At 43.5% G+C, this 20,372-nt stretch overlaps 1 protein-coding gene across 1 annotated transcript in view; it reads right to left on the bottom strand.

Moving 5' to 3' along the window:
- The window catches only part of KIAA2012 (KIAA2012 ortholog), a 144,355-nt gene that overhangs the window by 34,428 nt on the left and 89,555 nt on the right, over positions 1 to 20,372 (bottom strand). The window contains exon 16 of the mRNA XM_047773257.1: positions 1,366 to 1,456. Coding sequence (XP_047629213.1) covers positions 1,366 to 1,456 — 91 coding nt within the window. The remainder of the gene's footprint in view (positions 1 to 1,365; positions 1,457 to 20,372) is intronic.

The raw sequence follows: 20,372 nt of genomic DNA, 5'->3' as shown, positions 1-20,372 counted from the left end.
ATTTGGGAAAAGATGAGATATAAAAGTTAAAAGTGGAATTCTTTGGATAGCTGCCTTACCACCCAAGTGTCCTTCTCCTTTTGTTCTTAGGGGGCACCTAGTCTTTCTTTTCTTTTCTTTTGTCTTTTTGTCTTTTTTTAGGGCTGCAACCACAGCATATGGAGGTTCCCAGGCTAGGGGTCTAATTGGAGCTGTAGCTGCCAGCCTGCGCCACAGCCACAGCAACGTGGGATCCGAGCCCCATCTGCGACCACAACTTATGGCAACACCAGATCCTTAACCCACTAAGCGAGACCAGGGTTCGAACTTGAGTCCTCATGGATGCTAGTCAGGTTCGTTAACCACTGAGCCATGATGGGAACTCCACACCTAGCCTTTCTGACCCAGGAAGGAATCTTTATACCAGGAGGCAGGTAAGGGCAGGTTCTCAAGTCACTGAGGCTCATGGAATGTCACAAGAGCCTATTGTTCCAGCTTCCACTGCCAAATGGGGCTTCGTCAAATGACCGGGCCCAACTGGCCAAGCTCCTCAGTTAGCACAACGTGAGCACATAGGAAGTACTTAAACATGTTAGCAATTGGCATTTTTATTTTACGCAGAGCTGAGTGAATGCTAAGAGGCGAAACCAAGCTTGAGTTTTCAGACTTCAGTTTTCTTTCTTTTTTTTTTTCAGGGCCACTCCCATGGCATATGGAAGTTCCCAGGCTAGGGGTGAAATCTGAGCTACAGCTACTGGCCTACTCCACAGCCACAGCAACGCAGGATCCGAGCTGCATCTATGTCTTACTCCACAGCTCACGGCAATGCCAGATCCTTAACCCACTGATAAGGCCAGGGATTGAACCCGCATCCTCATGGTTCCTAGTCAGGTTCATTAGCCACTGAGCCACAAAGGGAACGCCTCTTTTTTTTTTTTTTTTCGGCTTTGCCCATGCCATGCAAAAGTTCCCAAGCCATGGACTGAACCCACGTCACAGCAGCAACTGGAGCCACAGCAGTGACAACGCCAGATCCTTAACCCGCTGTGTCACCAGGGGACTCCTGACAGACCTCAACTTTCTAGGCAGGTTTGCAGAGCTCAGATATGTGGCCAAATGGAGAAAGCTGCTTCCACACTGTTAGAGTTCAAGTTTACTCTTCACTCACTCAACCAAAGAAATACGTTTAAGTAGGAAACACATCTCAATATAATGCTCCCCAAGAATCTTTGTTTCTTAGACAATAATTTAATTCTGGGTGTGAGAGCAAGGGGTTGGTTAGCTGAGAATCTTCATGCCTCTTAGAAAAAACAGACACAAAGTTAACTCAAAACAAAGAAAAACAAAAGTAGAAAAGTCCATGTCATGACGGCTTTGAATACTTACGCCTTTTGGACAGTGTCTGCCTCAGGGGTAGGGATGTCCTCAGCCAGGGAAGCACTAAGACAGTCAAGGGTCATACTCCTGAGCTCTGGGTCTGTGAAGATAAATAGCATCCTTAATCAGCAAAGGACAGCAGGCAGTGATCCCAGACATGGGAAAACGTCTACCTGGTGAGTAGTCAACAGCATGCAAATTAGTGAAGCAAGGTATGTTATACCTAGGAAATTAGCAAATTCTGCAGAAACTAGTGCTGATGCATGGCAAGTGACATTAAAATCAGTAAGCCCCTTTGGGAAAGCGATATGACAGTACATATCAAGACTAAGAAAAACGTTCTTGTCTTTGATCAGGAATCTTGCTCCCGAGTATGATCATAAGGAAATAATTCAAACGAAGAAACAGGCTTTTTGTACAAAGTTACTTATTACAACATTATCATTAATAATAAAAAATTAGAAACAGCCAAACAAAGGGAGATTGGGGAAGTTATTTATGATGCATTAATTTAACATTTAAAATTATGGTTGAAAAGATAAATCAGCAATATGGAAAGTATGGCATAATGACAGTGAAAATGTAAACTATAGCACTGTGTTAAAACCCTGTAAAATATGTCTGTTGATGAATAAGAGCTAGAAGAGAAAACAGAAAAAGGAAATAATATGTTAGATTGAGACATTTATATGTGTTTAAATTTTTTCTTAAAACCCCTCTGTGGTTATAACATTGAAAAGAAAATTAAGAAAAACAAATGTTATACTATGAGGAAAGCTTATGCAGCTACACAGCTACCTCTTTGCTGGGTGCTCTGAAGACCATAGTGGGTAGTTTTAACAATGAGAAGAGTCTCCAGACTAAAACTTCTTATTAGACTAGGCTACTTTTTTAGTTACTTTTTTTTTTTCTTTTTTCTTTTAGGGCTGCACCTGTGGCATGTGGAAGTTCCTGGGCTAGGGGTTGAAACGGAGCTACAGCTGCCAGCCACAGCCACAGCCACGGCAACGAGGGACCAAGCTGCATCTGCAGACTACACCACAGCAATGCCGAATCCTTAACTCAATGAGCAAGGCCAGGGACTGAACCCATGTCCTCATGGATACTAGTTGGATTTGTTACTATTGAGCCACAATGGGAAGCTTCATACTTTTGTAGTTACTTTTAACACTTCAATTATGAAAGATATATTTCATTGCAAAAAATTTGGAAAACACAAGCATACAGAGGAAAAAAAGCCCCACAATCAACACATAATTATTAAAATGACTAAAAAGACTGACTATACTAAGAGTTGACAAGGATGCAAAGGAACTGGAGCTCTCATTCAGCACTGGCTGGAATGTAAAATGGTATAACCACTTAGGAAGAGTTTAACAGTTTCTTAAAAAATTAAATATTAAATATAACATATCCTCCAACCATTACACTCCTAGGTGTTTTGCTTAAGAGGAATGAAAGCATATGCCCATATAAGGACTTATACAAAAATGGTCATGGCAGCTTTATTTATAAGTCAAAAATTTGAAACAGCCCAAATGCCCAACAACAGGTGAATGGATAAACAGTCTAGCATATATATATATAATGCAATACTACTCGGTATTAAGTAGAAATGAAGTACTGATATGCTCAGCAACATGGATTAATCTCTAAAGGATTATGTGGAGTAAAAGTAACCTGCCAAAGGAAGAGTATATATGGTATATGTTCATTATAAAATTCTGGAAAGTGCAAACTAGTTTATAATTACAGAAAGCAGACTGGTGTTTGTCTAGAGATGAGGCAGACTGAAGTTGGAGGGGGGAGGCATGAGGAAATGCTGAGGAAAGATTCAATGTTTTTTTTTGATTCTGGTGATAGTTTCATGGGTGTATTCATATAACAGAACTTACCTAGTGGATTTTTTTTTTTTTTTTGCTATTTCTTGGGCCGAACCCACGGCATATGGAGGTTCCCAGGTTAGGGGTTGAATCGGAGCTGTAGCCACCGGCCTACACTAGAGCCACAGCAACGCAGGATCCGAGCCGTGTCTGAAATCTACACCACAGCTCACAGCAACGCTGGATCGTTAACCCACTGAGCAAGGGCAGGGACCAAACCCGCAACCTCATGGTTCCTAGTCGGATTCGTTAACCACTGCGCCACGACGGGAACTCCCCTAGTAGATCTTAAAAGTTCTCATCACAAGGAAAAAAATTGTAACTATGTGCGCTGATGTTAACTAAGTTTATCGTGGTAACCATTTTGAAATATATACATATATCAAGTCATTATGTTATATATCTTAAACTAATACTATATCATATACCAACTATATCTCAATAAAACTAGGACCCCCCCAGCCATAGCAATGTTTAATGTTGCAATGATAGAAAACTGCTGGTTGAATAATTTTATATTCTACCAAATAATTACACATAATTAAAATCTAAGGAAAAGTGAAGTTGATTGCATTCAAACCTTTACAGAAAGAATAGTAATATTTAACACTTAAAGAAAACTTATCTAGGAGTTCCTGTGTGGCTCAGCGGGTTAAGGATCTGGCATTGTCACTGCAGTGGCTCTGATCCCTGGCCTTGGAACTTCTGCCTGCTGTGAGCATGACCCAAAAAGAGATGTTAAGAATAGCATAATATTTCATCATACATATGGATATACCATAATTGGCTTAACTAAAAATGTAACTTTTTTCTTTTTTTAAGGCTGCACCTGCGACATATGGAGGTTCCCAGGCTAGGGGTTGAATCAAGCTGTAGCTGCTGGCCTACACCACAGCCACAGCAACATGCGATCTGAGCCATGTCTGCGACCTACACCACTGTTCACAGCAACGCTGGATCCTTAAACCCACTGAGCGAGGCCAGGGATCGAACCCTCAACCTCATGGTTCCTAGTCAGATTCGTTTCTGCTGCGCCACGGCGTTAACTCCCCAAAATGTAACTTTTAAAGTTCAAATTCTTTCAAATTTTTTATAACTAAAAAGAACTTTGCATAGCATGTCCTTGAATGAATGCTTTTGATTATTAAAAGACTTATTGGAGTTCCTGTCGTGACTCAACTGTCATGAGCCTGATTGGCATCCATGAGGAAGGGGTTCGACCCTGGGCCTCACTCCAGTGGGTTAAGGATCTGGTGTTGCTATGAGCTGTGGTGTAGGTTGCAGACGGGCTCGGATCCCGCGTTGCTGTGGCTCTGGCGTAGGCCGGTGGCTACAGCTCCGATTCGACCCCTAGCCTGGGAACCTCCATATGCCGAGGGAGCGACCCCAGAAAAGGCAAAAAGACAAAAAAAAAAAAGTAAAAAAGACTTACTCTTTATCTATGGCTATGATTACTGAAGAATATAGAGTCTTTTTTTTTTTTTACTTCTGAGCCACGATGGGAACTCCAAGTTTTTTTTTTCTTTTGATGTACCCATGACTTGCTGAAATTCCTAGGCCAGGAATCACACCCGTGCCACAGGAGTGACTCCAGCCATAACCCATAACATTGACAATGCTGAATCCTTGATCCACTGAGCTAGGGAACTCCAGGATGTAGTCTTAAATGCACAATGTCTACTGCTGAACTGCTCCCCAGAAAATTTGTACCAATTTATACTCCAAGGAAATGGTATTCATTCCTTCATTTATCACGTTTACTAGATGCTACATGATGGTCATTGTGTTAGGTGCTGGGGATACAGTGGTGAGTAGGACAGATACACAGCCTAGTATCCGGCGGCTAACATTTTAGTGGGGAAGATGGGTATTAGCACAGAGCAAAACCAAATAATTTTAAAAAACAAAGGAATTCCCACTGTGGCTCAGCAGAAACAAATCTGAATAGCATCCATGAGGATGCAGGTTTGATCCCTGGCCTTGCTCAGTGGGTTACGGATCTTGCATTGTGAGCTTTGGTGTAGGTCGAAGATCTGGTGCTGGTGTGGCTGTGGCATAGGCTGGAGGCTACAGCTCCTAATGGACCCCTTGCCTGGGAACCTCCATATGCCGCAGTGCGGCCCAAAAAAGCAAAAACAAAACAAAAAAACAAACAAAACCCAACTTCTTGGGTGTTCCTGCTGTGGTTCAGCGGGTTAAGAATCTGACTGTGGGTTGCTTTTGAGGCTTGGGTTCAGTTCCTGGCCAGGCATAGTAGATTAAATGGATTTGGTGGTGTTGTGGCCATATGCAGCAGGTGCAGCCATAAAATTAAAAAAAAAAAAGAAACAAGAAAACTTTTTGAAAGGAAGACTCTAATAGTCAATCTATGTCTCTTTGAGCAGTAGCTTCTTGAATGAATTAATTTATTTTATTTTCTCTCAATTTTGTTTCTTCAGTGGTATTAGAATGTTAAAGAAAGATCCGAAAAGAAAAAATTTACCTGTTATCCCACCAGCCTCATTTCCTTAATTCTAGGGTATCCATTTTTCAGTGTTCAGTGGTGTCCGCAACACCACCCAGAGGAACCTGAATTCCCTCCTGCTATTCCCAGATGTTAAAGGTGGCATCTACTGCCTCACACATCAACCTCTATACCTTGGAGGGAGGACAAAATTGCGAATGTACACGGTGGTTGAGGAAACTTGGAACGGGTGATTGGGGTAGAGCTCTGGATTTTATTTTGTCTTGGATAATATGTGATCTTAGCAGAGAATGGCAGCTGATTTTAAGTATTTTTGTGACTAAGAGGAATTCTGGGAGGGTTTCTTCCCCTCACATGGCTGGCTCCACAAAAGCTGTCTCACTGAAGATACCCACGGCTTGCTCTTCACTGCTGTTTGGAACTTTGGAACAGGGCACCCTAGGACCAGCAGAGGGCGCGTGTGTACTGCCCAAAAGCTGGCAATGGTGTCATTTCACCCTTTTGATTAGAATTGAAACCCTGTCACTGGGAATGTGGACCAGAGAAGGGTGTTTTGTTTTGTTTTGTTTTGTTTAGTTAAATGACCTCATATGTAGGAAGTAAATCAAGGCAGTACTTTGGATAATGTCCTACAACTTTTAACTGTTTTTTTAAAAAAATCTGTAAAATATTTTAGGAATGCAGGGGTATAGAAAAACATATATAATGATTACCAGTGTACCTACCACCTAGCATTGTGAAATCTTAATTTTTGGCACTTTTTTGGGGTCTTTTTAGGGACACACCTATGGCACATGGAGGTTCCCAGGCTAGGGGTAGAATTGGAGCCACAGCTGCCGACCTGCACCACAGCTGATGGCAATGCTGGATCCTTAACCCACTGAGCGAGGCCAGGGATTGAACCTGTCTTCTCATGGATGATAGTCAGATTCATTTCCGCTGAGCCAGGATGGGAATTCCTGCCACATTTGATCCACATTTTTTCTAAAGAAATAAAACATTTCAGATGTAGTCTAAGAATTCACAGAATCACATATAATTCTATTTCCCTCATTCCCTCCCCAGAGGTAACCATTCTCTTAAATTTGGCATTTTTCAACTGACTGGTTTCTTAACATGCTACTCCAAACACAGCACCTTGGCATATTGAATATTTTAAGATGAAGGAATCTGAGAAAGGACAGGTGCAGGTTATACGACCTGTTACTCAGGTGAGAGGTACCTCTTAGAGGAAAGGGAAGCCCTTATCTCTGAAGACAGAGGGACTCTGAAAAGAATCCAAAGAAACAGGACTTGCTCTGTTTCCCCCAGTTTATTATCCTTCTCTCATACCCTTTTGTCTATGATATTTTCCACAGTTTTCCACTCTTTATCAAACCTATAAAAACTCAGGCTTAACCATTTCTTTGAATCTTCATTACCTTATGAAAGTTCCTGTGTCACCTAAAGCTTATATTAGTACATACCATTTTTTTTTTTGCCTTTTTAGGGCATATGGAGGTTCCCAGGCTAGGGGTCCAGTTGGAGCTACAGCCGCCAGCCTACACAATAGCCACAGCAACATGGGATCCGAGCCGCTTCTGCGACCTACACCGCAGCTCACGGCAATGCCGGATCCTCAAACCCAATGAGCGAGGCCAGGGATGGAACCTGCAACCTCATGGTTCCTAGTTGGATTCGTTAACTACTGAGCCACGACGGGAACTCCCTAAAGCTTATATTAAATCAATTTGTGTGCTTTTCTCTTGTTAGTCTGTCTCCGTCAGCTTTAATTTTCAGGCCCAACCAGGGACTCTTAAAAAGCGGGAGAAAATTTTCATCTCCTACACAGTCCTCATGTATATTTTTATATCTTTGCTACATATAAATGTACCTATAAACATTAAATATTATAATTTTGTATCAATGTATTATTTATATTGCTTTTGCAAGTTGCTTTAGTTTGCTTAACATCTTGCTTTTGAGATTAATCCCTGTTAATACATATAGCTTCCATTCGTTTAAGCTTCTATACAGTATTCCGTTGTGTAAATATACCATAACTTATTTGTCCATTTTGCTATTGAGGGCTGTTTTGATTATTTCCAATTTTTTTCTGATGACATAAAATGCTGCAATGAACCTTCCTGAAAGAGTCACTGTTCATACATGAAAAAGTTTCTCTCATGTAGACTTGGAAATGGACTTGTTGGGTTGCAAGGTATATGCATCTTCAGTTTCTTGGGGATTTCCAAATTACTCTGAATTTCTAAAATTCCATAGGCTCATCAATAATGGGTGTTTACAGACTTTAATTTTTTTGTTAATCTGATATATATGAAATGATCTTTTGTTTTGCTTTGTTTTAATTTGAATTTCCCTGATTAGCAGCAAATTTGACTAATAAATATGTGGTCATTTATTCAGGTTTTCCCTTCTGTTAATTGCCTGTTAATATATTTTACACACTTTTCATTTGGGGTGATTGTCTCTTTTCTTTTGTAGCAGTTTTTGATGCATTTTGGGTACTAATATTTTATTGGTTATATGCACTACAGATAGCATCTTCCAATCTGTATTTCTCTTTTTTTTTATGGCCACACCCATGGTATATGGAAATTCCTGGGCCAAAGATGGAACCAGTGCCTCCGAAGTGACCAGAGCCACTGCAGTCGGATTCATAACCACTGTGCCACAGCAGGAACTCATTTTTGAACTTTGTTTAACATGCCAAAAACTTTAATTCTAATGTAATTGGGTTTGTCAATAACTTTCTTTATGGTTTGTGTTTTGAATCATGGGTAAGAAAATTTTCCCTTTCTCAAATTCATATAGATATTATTGTCTATTTTCTTCTAAAAGTTAAAAAATTTTTCTTTTTCACATTTAGATCCTGAAGACATTTGATATTTTGTGAGGTAAGGATTTCAAAAGTGGATAACCAATCTCAAAAATATGTAGTGAATAATAGCTCATTCTTCCCCCACTGTTTCATAATACCACTTTGCCACATATCATTTCTATATATGGGTGCATTTATTTCTGGATTCTCTATTCTGTCTGTCCCTAAGTCAATGTCACACAGTCTTAAAGTAATTGTGTTGTTGTTGTTGCCTTTTGTCTTTTTCGGGCTGCACCTTTGGCATATGGATGTACCCAGGCTAGGATTTGAATTGGAGCTATAGCTGCCGGCCTATGCCACAGCCACAGCACCATGGGATTGGAGCCATGTCTGTGACTTACACCACAGCTCATGGCAATGCCAGATCCTTAACTCACTGATTGAGGCCAGGGATCAAACCTTCATCCTCATGGATGATGCTAGTCAGATTTGTTTGCGCTGAGCCATGATGGGAACTCCTGAAAACTGGAGTTGAGTTCTTCTTGTGGCACAGCAGTGGGTTAAGGATCTGGCATTGTCACTGCAGTGACTTGGGTTGCTGCTGTAGTGTCAGTTTGATTCCTGGTCCGGGAACTTCCAGATGCTGTGGTGCAGCCAAAAAAAAAAAAAAAAAAAGGAGTTGAAACGAATTTTTAGATTAATTTATGGAGAATTGTCATCTTCCTGTCTATGAAAATTACACATGGCATTATATAGAACATTGCATTTATTCAGACCTACTTATTTTTTTGTTTGTTTGTTTTTTAGGGCCATACCTGCGGTTCCCAGGGTAGGGGTCAAATAAGAGCTACAGCTGCTGGCCTGCACCACAGTCGTAGTGATGCCAGATCTGAGCCGTGTCTACGACCTACACCACAGCTCACGGCAACGCCAGAGCCAGATCCTTAACCCACTGAGCGAGGCAGGGATCAAACCCGCAACCTCATGGGTCCTAGTCTGATTCGTTTCCACTGAGCCACGACAGGAACTCTGGGCCTACTTTTTTTTTTGGTGAAAGCAAGTTTATTTAGAGTGATACATTTTCCATAGGCAGAATGCAGACCTTCTCAGAAAGTGACTGTGGCCCAGGCCTACACTGATTTAATAAAATTTTATAATTTCTTCATGAAAGTCTCACAATATTCTTTTATATTTAATATATATTTTACAATTATACTTCTCCTGCCTCCCTGTATAAGTGTACCACTAGATAACTAAATAGCAGAAGATAAAACTTTTTTTGGTGGAGGGTGGGGAGTAGGGGTTTTATAAATTAATGAGTGAAGAATGAATGATAGAATTTCAATATCATTATTTAGCAACCTCTAATGAATTAGTGGATCTGTAGCTGCTGGCAAGGTGAAGAGACCTTCAAATATTATGTCTCCTGATGGAAGAACACAGTGCCCTCCCTACTACAGTGCTCCTGACAAAAGGAAAAATCAAACCTGAATCCGATCAAGTCTCTAGATCTGAGTACTACCTTACAGAAAGTACTGAAGACAGAAAAACATGTTAAACTACGCAATAGGAAAAATCAGCAAAATCTAGATCGTGGGAAACTATAGGACAAGTGACCTCCAATTTCTTAAAAGTAAACTAAATGAGGGGGAAAAAAAAAGGAGTAAAACCTGGGAGTTCCCATCGTGGTGCAGTGGTTAACGAACCTGACTAGGAACCATGAGGTTGCGGGTTCAGTTCCTCCCCTTGCTCAGTGGGTTAACGATCCGGCGTTGCCGTGACCTGAGGTGTAGGTTGCAGATGCGGCTCGGATCCAGCATTGCTGTGGCTCTGGCGTAGGCCAGTGGCTGCAGCTCCGATTCAACCCCTAGCCTGGGAACCTCCATATGCCGCGGGAGCGGCCCAAGAAATAGCAACAACAACAACAACAAAAAGACAAAAAAAAAAGGAGTAAAACCTGTAAATTAAAGCACACTTAAAGGCCATATCAACCAATTGCAAACTAAAAAAATTACAATCATGAGAATATTGAAAAAACAGATTGGATATTCAATTAAAGAATAGTTCTGGAGTTTCCGTCATAGCTCAGTGGTAACGAACCCCAAACAGTATTCACGAGGACTCGGGTTTGATCCCTGGCCTTGCTCAGTGGGTTAAGGATCCGTTGTTGCTATGAGCTGTGGGTAGGTTGCAGATTTGGCACGGCTCCTGTGTTGCTGTGGCTGTGGTGAAGACTGGCAGCTGTAGCTCTGATTTGACTCCTAACCTGGGAACTTCCATATGCCCTGGGTGTGGCCCTAAAAGACCAAAAAATAAATAAATAAATAAATAAAAAAGAATAGTTCTAATTTTTAGGTACAACAGTGGTATTACAGTTATGTCAAAAGAGTCTTTTCTTGTCTTTTAGAGACATATACTCAAGTGTAATGGGTAAAATGATGTGAACTTGGAATTTGTTTCAAAATAATACAGAAGGGAGGAAGGAACAGGGGATGCAGGTAAACAATGTCAGCCAGGAGATGGCTGCGTGGGACGTGTGCTGTTTCATTCACGTTTTGTATGTTTGCAGTTTTCCATAATAATTGTTTTAATATTGCATTATAAATTGGGGGGGGGTTGGTCTTTTGTCTTTTTAGGGCCACACCCCTGGCATATGGAGATTCCCAGGCTAGGAGTCCAAGCGGAGCTGCTGTAGCTGCCACCTACGCCACAGCCACAGCAACTCGGGATTGGAGCCACATCTTCGAGCTATACCACAGCTCCACAGCCTCCTGAGCAAGGTCAGGGATTGAACCCATGTCCTCATGGGTAATAGTTGGGTTCCTTAACCACTGAGCCACGACGGGAACTCCCTAAATCATGCTTTATGTATTCAAACACTATTTTTTCCACGTTGATTTTTGTGTATTGATTTCTATTTATTTAGTAATCTCGTTGAATTCTTTTGTTTGTCTTTGAATAGCTTGTCTGTAGGGGCCCTCGGGATTTTCCACGTAAGTAATACTATTGTCTGAGAATAATGACAGTGCAATTTCCTCCTTTTTATCCTTACCTGTTCCTTTCTTCGGCATTCCCTACTGTGCCGGCACAATGTTGAAATAGAAGCAATGATAGAGGGCATCTTTATACCTAGTCCTGCCTCTAAAGAGAAGTTTTACCATGAAAGAGTGATGGTACTGGAGGTTTCGGTAGCTACTCTGTACCAAAATCAGGAAGTCCTCTCTGTTCCTTCTTTGATCATTTTAAATCATGAATGGGTAAAATTTAAAACTGATTTTTCCTTTTGCATGTGTTCAGGTGATCCTAAGTACGTACACAGATTTTAGAATGTTAGGGCATTTTAAATTCCTGGGGGCAAGCTGAATTCAATCATGGTGTAAAAGCCTAAGGATGCGATTGGCTCATATCTCATTTAGGAGTTTTGCATCTTGGATCATAAGTGAGACTGATCTATAAAATCTGCTCTTATCTCTACTTGCAAGTGCTTTTTGGTTTTGATGAATTTGGGTCTCAAGTTAGAAATGAGCTTTACTTCCTCGAAGGTGAAGAGAATTTTCAGGATCAAAAAGCAACAGCTAGGCATTCCCGTTGTGGCTCAGTGGTAATGAACTCAACTCATATCCAGAAGGATGTGGGTTCCATCCCTGGACTTGCTCAGGGTTGCTCTGGGGTAAGGATCCAGTGTTGCCATGAGCTGTGGTGTAGGTCGCAGACGCAGCTCAGATCCCTTGTTGCTGTGGCTGGCTATGGGCGGAGGCTGGCAGCTGCAGCTCAGATTTGACCCTCAGCCTGGGAACTCCCATATGCCGCAGGTGGCTCCCCCCCTCAAAAAAAAAAAAAAAAAAAAGGGTAAAAAAAAGCTGCAGCTGTATTTGGGGATTCTGGGGACTTCCCTGGGGTTTCCATCCTGAACAGTCTTAAGGATTTGCCACTTCCCTCTATAGAGGAGAACTCTGAAATACTCCCCAGAAGAAAAAATATTAGAGCGTGTAGGTCATCTAGGCTGCTAAGAACTAGCAGACTATTCTGAACCCAAGACCTGGGCTTCAGATAGCAGGGCCTGCAGTGTTCATTAACTGTACAGGCCTCTCCCAGAGCAACTCTGGGAAGGAGGAGCCCTGACCCTCGCTGTGAGGGGCCCCTTTGCATGTACCACCTTCCAGGCTGTGAATTCTGGTGTGGTGGCGGTACCTCCTCAACTCCTGGGTGCACACTTCTAGTCTATTTTCTCCACAGCATGAAGAGAAACTTTTGCATCACTGGCGGCTCTTCACGTCTTGGCACCGATTGGGCCTTCATTATATTTGCTCCTTTTGGAGCTGTTGATTCCTGGAGTCAGGAACTGCCTCTGAGAAAATGCCTTCAAAACCAAACTAAACTGAACTAAACTAAACGAAACACCTACAGACACTGAGCTGAGAGACTCAGGTTACCTTTTTTTTTTTTTTTTTTTGCTGTGCTGGTGCCACAGCAGTGACAATGCCAGATCCTAAACCACTAGGCCGCTAAGGAACTTCCAAGGGTTACCTTGGTTTTAATAATTAGCCACAATTTTGTATAATTATCTTAACTTCTAGACCTCAGGTTCCTTTATCTACAATATAAAAGGACTTCTAGAGATTCTAAATAATTCCCAAGTTTCATGCTGGCTTTAAAAAATTGCTGCCATAATTGCGTGGTGTTTCTCTGATAATGTAACTTTTTCTTAATCAGAAACACATGGGTGGTTTTACAACTCTTAAAGAGCTAGGGGCATGGAGGCACCACAGAAACCTGAGTTCCTATCTCAGCTCCTCCACTTACAGGCTGTGTCACCTTGGGCTAGTTACTTAAACTCTCTGAGCCTCATTTGTCTTATCTGTGAAATAACGATAGTGTACTTTATCTCATAAGGTTGTGGTGAGGATAAAAGTGAGATAAAGGAATATATATATATATATATATATATATATATATATGGCACTTAGCAAAGTGTCTTGCTTCAGAAGAAGTGCCAAAGATTCCTTCCCTTTTTTCCCACCCAAGCGACCATGTGTGGGAAAACTAGCCAAAAGATAACCTTTATCAATTGAAAAGTTTAAATTGTTTGGCTGGCACTTCAGGGTGTTTCCCGTTTGCCTGCCTCCCACTTCGTCCCCAGCGTCGACATGGGCCAGTTTGGCGGATTTTGAGACCGTCTAGCTCGGCGAGTCTCCACCCAGGCCTGGGATCCGCAGGAGATCCCAGCGGGTAGAGACATCACAAGCTACCGCAGAGAGGGGAAGAAAAGACTGACAGATGGGCCCGGGAACGGACCGTTTGGGGCGGGCCGAGCCTGCAGTCTGGAGCTCCCTACAAGGAGCTCCGTTTGCAAGGAGGTCAGAGGCGACAGGTGGGGACGCCTCACGCCGGCGGAGCGGCGGCGCCGGGCGGGTACCAGCGAGGGAGCGGGCGCCGCGGGGCCCCAGGAGCCGCCGGTTGGAGGGGGGCGGAGGGGGGAGGGGTCGGTGTTTGGGGGCAGGGTGCGGGGGAGGTGTGTGTGGGGGGGACGAGGGCAGCCGCGCCCCGCCACCGCGCGGGCAGATACCCTGCTGATGGGCCCTTTCGTCATCTCCTGGCTCTCTGATTAGCGGCCCCCCCCCTTTTTTTTTTTTTGAAACTCTGCCTGAAGATTCTCTTCTTTCCGATTTCTCCATTTCATGTGTGTGTGGCGCATTTCTTCTCTATTTCCTCTTGGCCTTTCTAATTTCTCCCTCTCTACCTACTAGCACTCCAGGATCAACAAACGTAGTAAGGTTAACAACCAGGAGAACTGATCTTTACAAAGTCTGGAGAGGTCAGTCAGATCTGCAGCCTCACTTCTGCCCAGCTCTCTAACCTCGCTATGCCTCAGTTTTCTTTTCTGGGAAATGGAGATAATAAGAGCTGCTTCTTTATGGGATTGTAATAAAAGTTAATGAAATGATTTACAGAAAATGCCTGGCACACAGTGAGTGTAAACCACTGCCCTGTGTTTTTGTTTTTTGTTTGTTTGTTTTTTGTTTTTGCTTTTTAGGGCTGCAGGTATGGCATATGGAAGTTCCCAGGCTAGGGGCTGAATCAGAGCCACAGCTGCTGGCCTACACCACATCCACCACAACTTGGGATCCGAGCCGTGTCTGCAACCTACATCACAGCTCACAGCAACGCCAGATCCTTAACCCACTGAGCGAGGTCAGGGTTTGAAACTTCATCCTCATGGATACTTGTCAGATTCATTTCTGCTGCTCCACAGCAGGAACTCCCTGCTGCCCCTCTCTTGATGGCTACATTGCAAATGGGTAAATGCACTCTGGGTTCAGTACACTTCTTCTAGTATGTCCAGCATCACCTCCTCCAGGGAGCCCTCCCTGACCTCTTCTGGGTGCTAGTCTGGATCAGTTTTCCTTCCTGTGTTCTCTTGCAGCCCTAAACACACAGATGGTTGGAACCATCTGTACCATGTCTGGCTCTTCCACTAGAGTAGGAGTTCCGTAATGAGCGTGTCTTGTCCAGTCTCAGAGGGCCTGGCACTTGGTAGAGGATCACCAAATGGTTGCTAAGTAAATGAAGGACATTTCCCTTCATGCAATGAGGGGTTAAAGACTTAAGGCCTGAACCTGGTGGCTGAACCTTGGCGCCATCTTAGTGGGTTCTGCTTTTTCCCTTACACAGAAGCAACTGCAAGGTCGCTGGGTCACCGAAAAAGAGAAGTAGATGGGAAAGTCAGTTTTGCTCTTTTCAGATGAGGAAGCGGAAGTGGGTACAGGAGGACCGCAGTGAAGCCATTGTTCTCATTCCTGACCCTATGTCTTCTCACCCATGTACTGCCTGGGGACCGCTGGTCTCCTTCCAGATTTTCTTGGTCAGAGCGCACCCAAAGGTGACTGGGAGGCAGACTTGTGTGTGACACAGTGAAAAGGCAGCTGGCTTTCCCTGGGAGCATTTATAGTGGAAAGAGCTTGGGAGGGAGAGGCCCAGCCCTAGGCCTGCCTCTGCTGCTGACCACTTATCCCTGTGCAAGCTGTAGGGGTGGGGGTGGGGGGGCCTGAGAGATTATCCAATCCAACCTTTGTAGTTTATGGAAAAGGAATCCATGGCCCAGAGAAGTGATGTGTCCTAGGCGATGGGCCTAATCAAAGGCTGAGCTGGTAACTGAACACATGCCTTTCTAATTTGAAACCCAGTGTCCTCAATGAGTCTCTTCTAGGATTTCTCAATAATGGGCACGCAAGCCACTTGAAGATCTTGTTAAAGTATAGGTAGGTCTGGGGTGAGACCCCCCAGATTCTGCATCTTTTTTTTTTGTCTTTTTGCCTTTTTTAGGGCCACTCCTGTGGCATATGGAGGTTCCCAGGCTAATTGGAGCTGTAGCTGCCAAGCCTACGCCAGAGCCACAGCAACGTGGGATGCGAGCCACATCTGCAACCTATACCACAGCTCACGGCAACGCCGGATCGTTAACCCACTGAGCAAGGCAGAGATTGAACCAGAAACCTCATGGTTCCTAGTTGGATTCGTTAACCACTGAGCCACGACAGGAACTCCAGATTCTGCATTTCTAAAAGGCTCCCAGGTTCTAGCTAGAAAGAGTCTAGACCAGTGAGTCTCACAAAAAATAGGCTGAGACCTAGCTCTTCTATGACGTATCCACTTAGTGATATAACTACTCATCTTCAAGTCCAAATGGAAGTTCCTGGGCCAGGGCTTGAACCTGCGCCACAGCAGCAACCCAAGCTCCTGCAGTGACAATGCCGGATCTTTAATTCACTGAGACACCAAGAAACTCCAGTTTTGGCATCTTTGAATCTCCTGAATACCAAGACATCCATTTTTCCATTCATTTGATTCATTCACTTAAGGAACACCTGCTAGGCTTAGCTGACTGAGGCACAGTCCTTGCCTTCAAGAAACATACAGAACACAGAACATGTGGGCTATAACGTGGTACTTCGTAGTTTCCCAATAAATATGTGTAAAATTGAATCAGGCTTCAGTACTCTGGGGGAAGTGGTAGAGAGTGCAAGAGAAAGCAGCTGGTGTGGGCCACTTTCTCGTAAGGGGCTTGCTTTCAAAGAAGAGAGCTTTGGAGTTCCCGTCATGGCGCAGTGGTTAACGAATCCGACTAGGAACCATGAGGTTTCAGGTTCGATCCCTGGCCTTGCTCAGTGGGTTAAGGATCTGGCATTGCCGTGAGCTGTGGTGTAGGTTGCAGATGTGGCTCGGATCCCACGTTGCTGTGGCTCTGGCGTAGGTTGGAGGCTATAGCTCTGATTAGACCCTTAGCCTGGGAACCTCCATATGCCGCGGGAGCGGCCCAAGAAATGGCAAAAAGCCAAAAAAAAAAAAAAAAAAAGAAGAAGAAGAAGAAGAGAGCTTGGCTCCCTAGGCAGTTCCCATCAGGGGAGGAGGAAATGACACCACTCAAGCTTCACAGAAGTTCTTCGCACTTTTAAAAGTTATCAGGCAAATTCACAAATACATAAGTTTTAGCTCCCCTCCTCCTTTTTTTTTGCCAAACCCATGGCATGTGGAAAATGCCCAGACCAGGGCTTGAATTTGTGCCACAGGAGTAACCAGAGGCAGGGTGACAATGCCAGATCCTTAATCCGCTGAGCCACTAGGGAACTCCCTTTAGGTTTTCCTTTGATGCTAAAGACCAAGGGAGGAAACAGGAATATTCTAGCTCCTCTTCTCAGGCCAGTCATAGAGGGGGCGGCTGAAAATGCACAGGGTTTGTAGCAAAGCGAGAAATGACCCACAGTGGTGACTCTCAGTCCACAAGGTCGGAAAGTGGTAGCATCTGCAAGACAGGGCCATGTACCTACATGTGGCAGAGATGCTCACTGCCACCTAACGACCATTCCCTTCTGCTTGGGTGGCAGATCCCCTCAAGTGTTAGCGCGGCACATGGACACCAGGCAAGAGACTATCCCCTGACCTCGCTTATAGCCAGGTGGGTCCGTGGGATGGGAGGTCGGAGAGGTGCAGTTCCTGAGTCGGGCCCTGAATAGGCAGCTGTGGGCCCCACACTGTCTTTTTCTGTCCTGTCCTGCAGGGCGAGGAAGATGCCGAGCCAGCTTTGAGCATGCAGACAAGGGTGATGGCAACGGAGGTGGCAGAGAGATAGTAAGATATAAGATAGGAGAAGCCTGGGTCCCTGGGCAGCCTTGTGGAGCGGAGCTGTCCTACCCTCTGCCCGCCAGCTTGGACTCCTCTGTGAGAGAAAAATAAACCTTCCATCTCGTTTGAAGTCACTTTATTTTGGTCTTTGTTAGAACTGACATCCTAACTGCTACTCCTGTGTCTCTTGAATAAAGCAGTAATGCTCTGAGCCTTTTTTTCCTGGTCAAATAGAAATGGCTCATTTGTTTCCAAGGTTTTCTGTAAGATTTTCTTTCTTCTTTTGGCCCCATACCCCATTGCTTCAGGCTGCTCACGAGGGACCCCCTGCACCTCCTGCAGGCCTCCCCCAAATCCCTCAAAGTTCCTCAGAATGTCTTCAGTTCTGCCACATTCCAAGGGAAGGCTTGTAAAAATAACCTTGCAACATAACCTTGTTCAGAGTCTGCTGCTGATGCCTGGACTTGAGCAAAAGAAGGACTCACACCAAGGCCCCCTTCAGACCCCCAGGAGCAAGCAGCCAACTCCCCTTCCTGCAGTTGAGATTGATTTGGAAAGAAATGATTTTATATCATGTTATCACCTTGGAACAAATATCTCCTTATCAAGGTGCAAATTATGGCTACAAAGTTAAGGGTTTTAAGAAACAGACTAGGAGTTCCTGCTGCGGTGCAGTGGATTAAGGACCTGGTATTGCTGCAGGTGTGGTGTAGGCTGCAGCTGTGACTCAGATTTGATTCCCTGGCCCAGGAACTTCCATATGCCGCAGGCGTGGCCAAAAAAATAAAAAAATAAAATAAAATAAAGAAGAAGAAAAGAAATAGACTAATCGTTAACCTTTGTGAGCACTTACTCTGTGCCCGGTACTCTAATAAGCATATCACATGTATTAACTCCTTTACGTCATAACCATCTCATGAGATAAATACTATTAGTATTCCCATTTTACAGATGTAGAAAAAAGATGCCCAGAGAAGATTAATAACTTACTTAAGGATACACAGTTAGTAAGCGGTGGAACCAGGATTTGAACCCAGGAACTCAGACAAGATAAAAGATGCTCTTGATCACTGTGATGCTGCCTATCTTCCTACCTCCTTATGTTTAAAAGAACAAATTAGGGAGTTCCCTGGTGGTCTAGTGGTTAGGACTTGGTGCTTTTACTGCTGCAGCCTGGATTCAATCCCTGGGCTATGAACTGAGATAACAAACACATCAAGCCACTATATGCCACAGCCAAAAAAAAAAAAAAAAAAAGAAAGAAAAGAACAGATTAAATTGAGTCACTACCAAATTCAGAGAAGCATATCTGTGAAGCAAAGCAGCAAAGTCCAGGGCAGTGTTTCTCGAGGTGTCATCCCTGGACCACTGCATCAGAACTGCTGAGAAACTTAGTAACATCAAACATTCTATACAGAGTTCCCACTGTGGCTCAGCGATAACGAACCTGACTAGTATCCATGAGGACTTGGGTTTGATCCTGGGTCTCGCTCAGTGGGTTAAGGATCTGGTTGCCGTGAGCTGTGGTGTGGGTCGCAGACACAGCTCAGATCTGGTGTTGCGGTGGCTGTGGTGTAGGCCAGCAGCTACAGCTCCGATTTGACCCCTAACCTGGGAATTTCCATATGCCACAGGCGCAGCCCTAAAAATACAAAAAAAAAAAAAAATCCTACGACCTCAGCCCAAATCTGGGTATCAGAAATTTTAAGGCAAGGCCCAGGCATCTTTATTTTTACAAGGCTTCCAAGTGGTTCTGCTACACACTCAAGTTTAGAATCATTGGGCTAAGAAATGAATAAGAATGGATATTTTATTCTTTCCTTGGACTTGGAGGGTGTGAGAGATAAAAAGAAAAGTTTTGTGTTTAAAACAAGAGCAATTTCCCAAACCTTCTTTGATTTGGAGGTTGCTGATTTTACCTATTTTGTGAAAACTTGCATGCTGTATTCTCCCCAAGTCCAAGAGTCATGGTATTCTCATTGGACGTGGCCCCAGCTCACTGCTTATAGTCAACCTTGTAGATCACTGTTTAGTTTAGAGCAGGAAAAGAATGCTGATAGTCAGTTGTAAGGCCTATGAGGGGAAAATTGATCCTTAAATAGTTTTAAAAAATTTGTTGGCATACCCTCATTTTTTTCCTGCAAAGATTTGAAATCCTTTGTAAACATTAGCATTTATCATTCAGGACAGGCAAATGCCTTCTTTAATTTTCTGCAATGATATTTCACTGCATTAAAGACTATTTGAATAACCTTTATGGAACTCAGCTGGGGCTTGTCCCTCTGTCAGGAGACAGAAAATATGTTTTGACTAAGTTGGTCATTGCTTAGATTTGGCCATGTTCTGTGCTGCCTAAAACCTCCACTGCACTTGGCCAAGACCTTGGAGACTCGTCAGCATTCACAATCTGGATACTTGATTTACATTACGGAAGATCTGAAGACTGGAATGAATTTCCCTGGCTGTTGTCACTCAGCTTCGGAAATGGAGGTGGCAGGAGATTTATGTTAGCAGAAACCTTGTTTAGATGCTTAACTGGACGCAAAGATCAGGCTACCAGAGTATTTTATGGTCTGATATCCAGAAGCAGTGAAAAATTTTAAAATGAGTATAAAAATTAATTATAATGAATGTACAAATTAATTTTTTTTTGGCTTGTCAATGGAAAGAAATAATAAAAGATATAAACAAAAAGATCAGGGAGTTCCCATCGTGGCTCAGCAGAAGC

Source organism: Phacochoerus africanus, chromosome 3, assembly GCF_016906955.1.
Source record: "Phacochoerus africanus isolate WHEZ1 chromosome 3, ROS_Pafr_v1, whole genome shotgun sequence".
NCBI lineage: Eukaryota > Metazoa > Chordata > Mammalia > Artiodactyla > Suidae > Phacochoerus > Phacochoerus africanus.
This window is presented reverse-complemented; position numbering and strand designations above follow the sequence as displayed.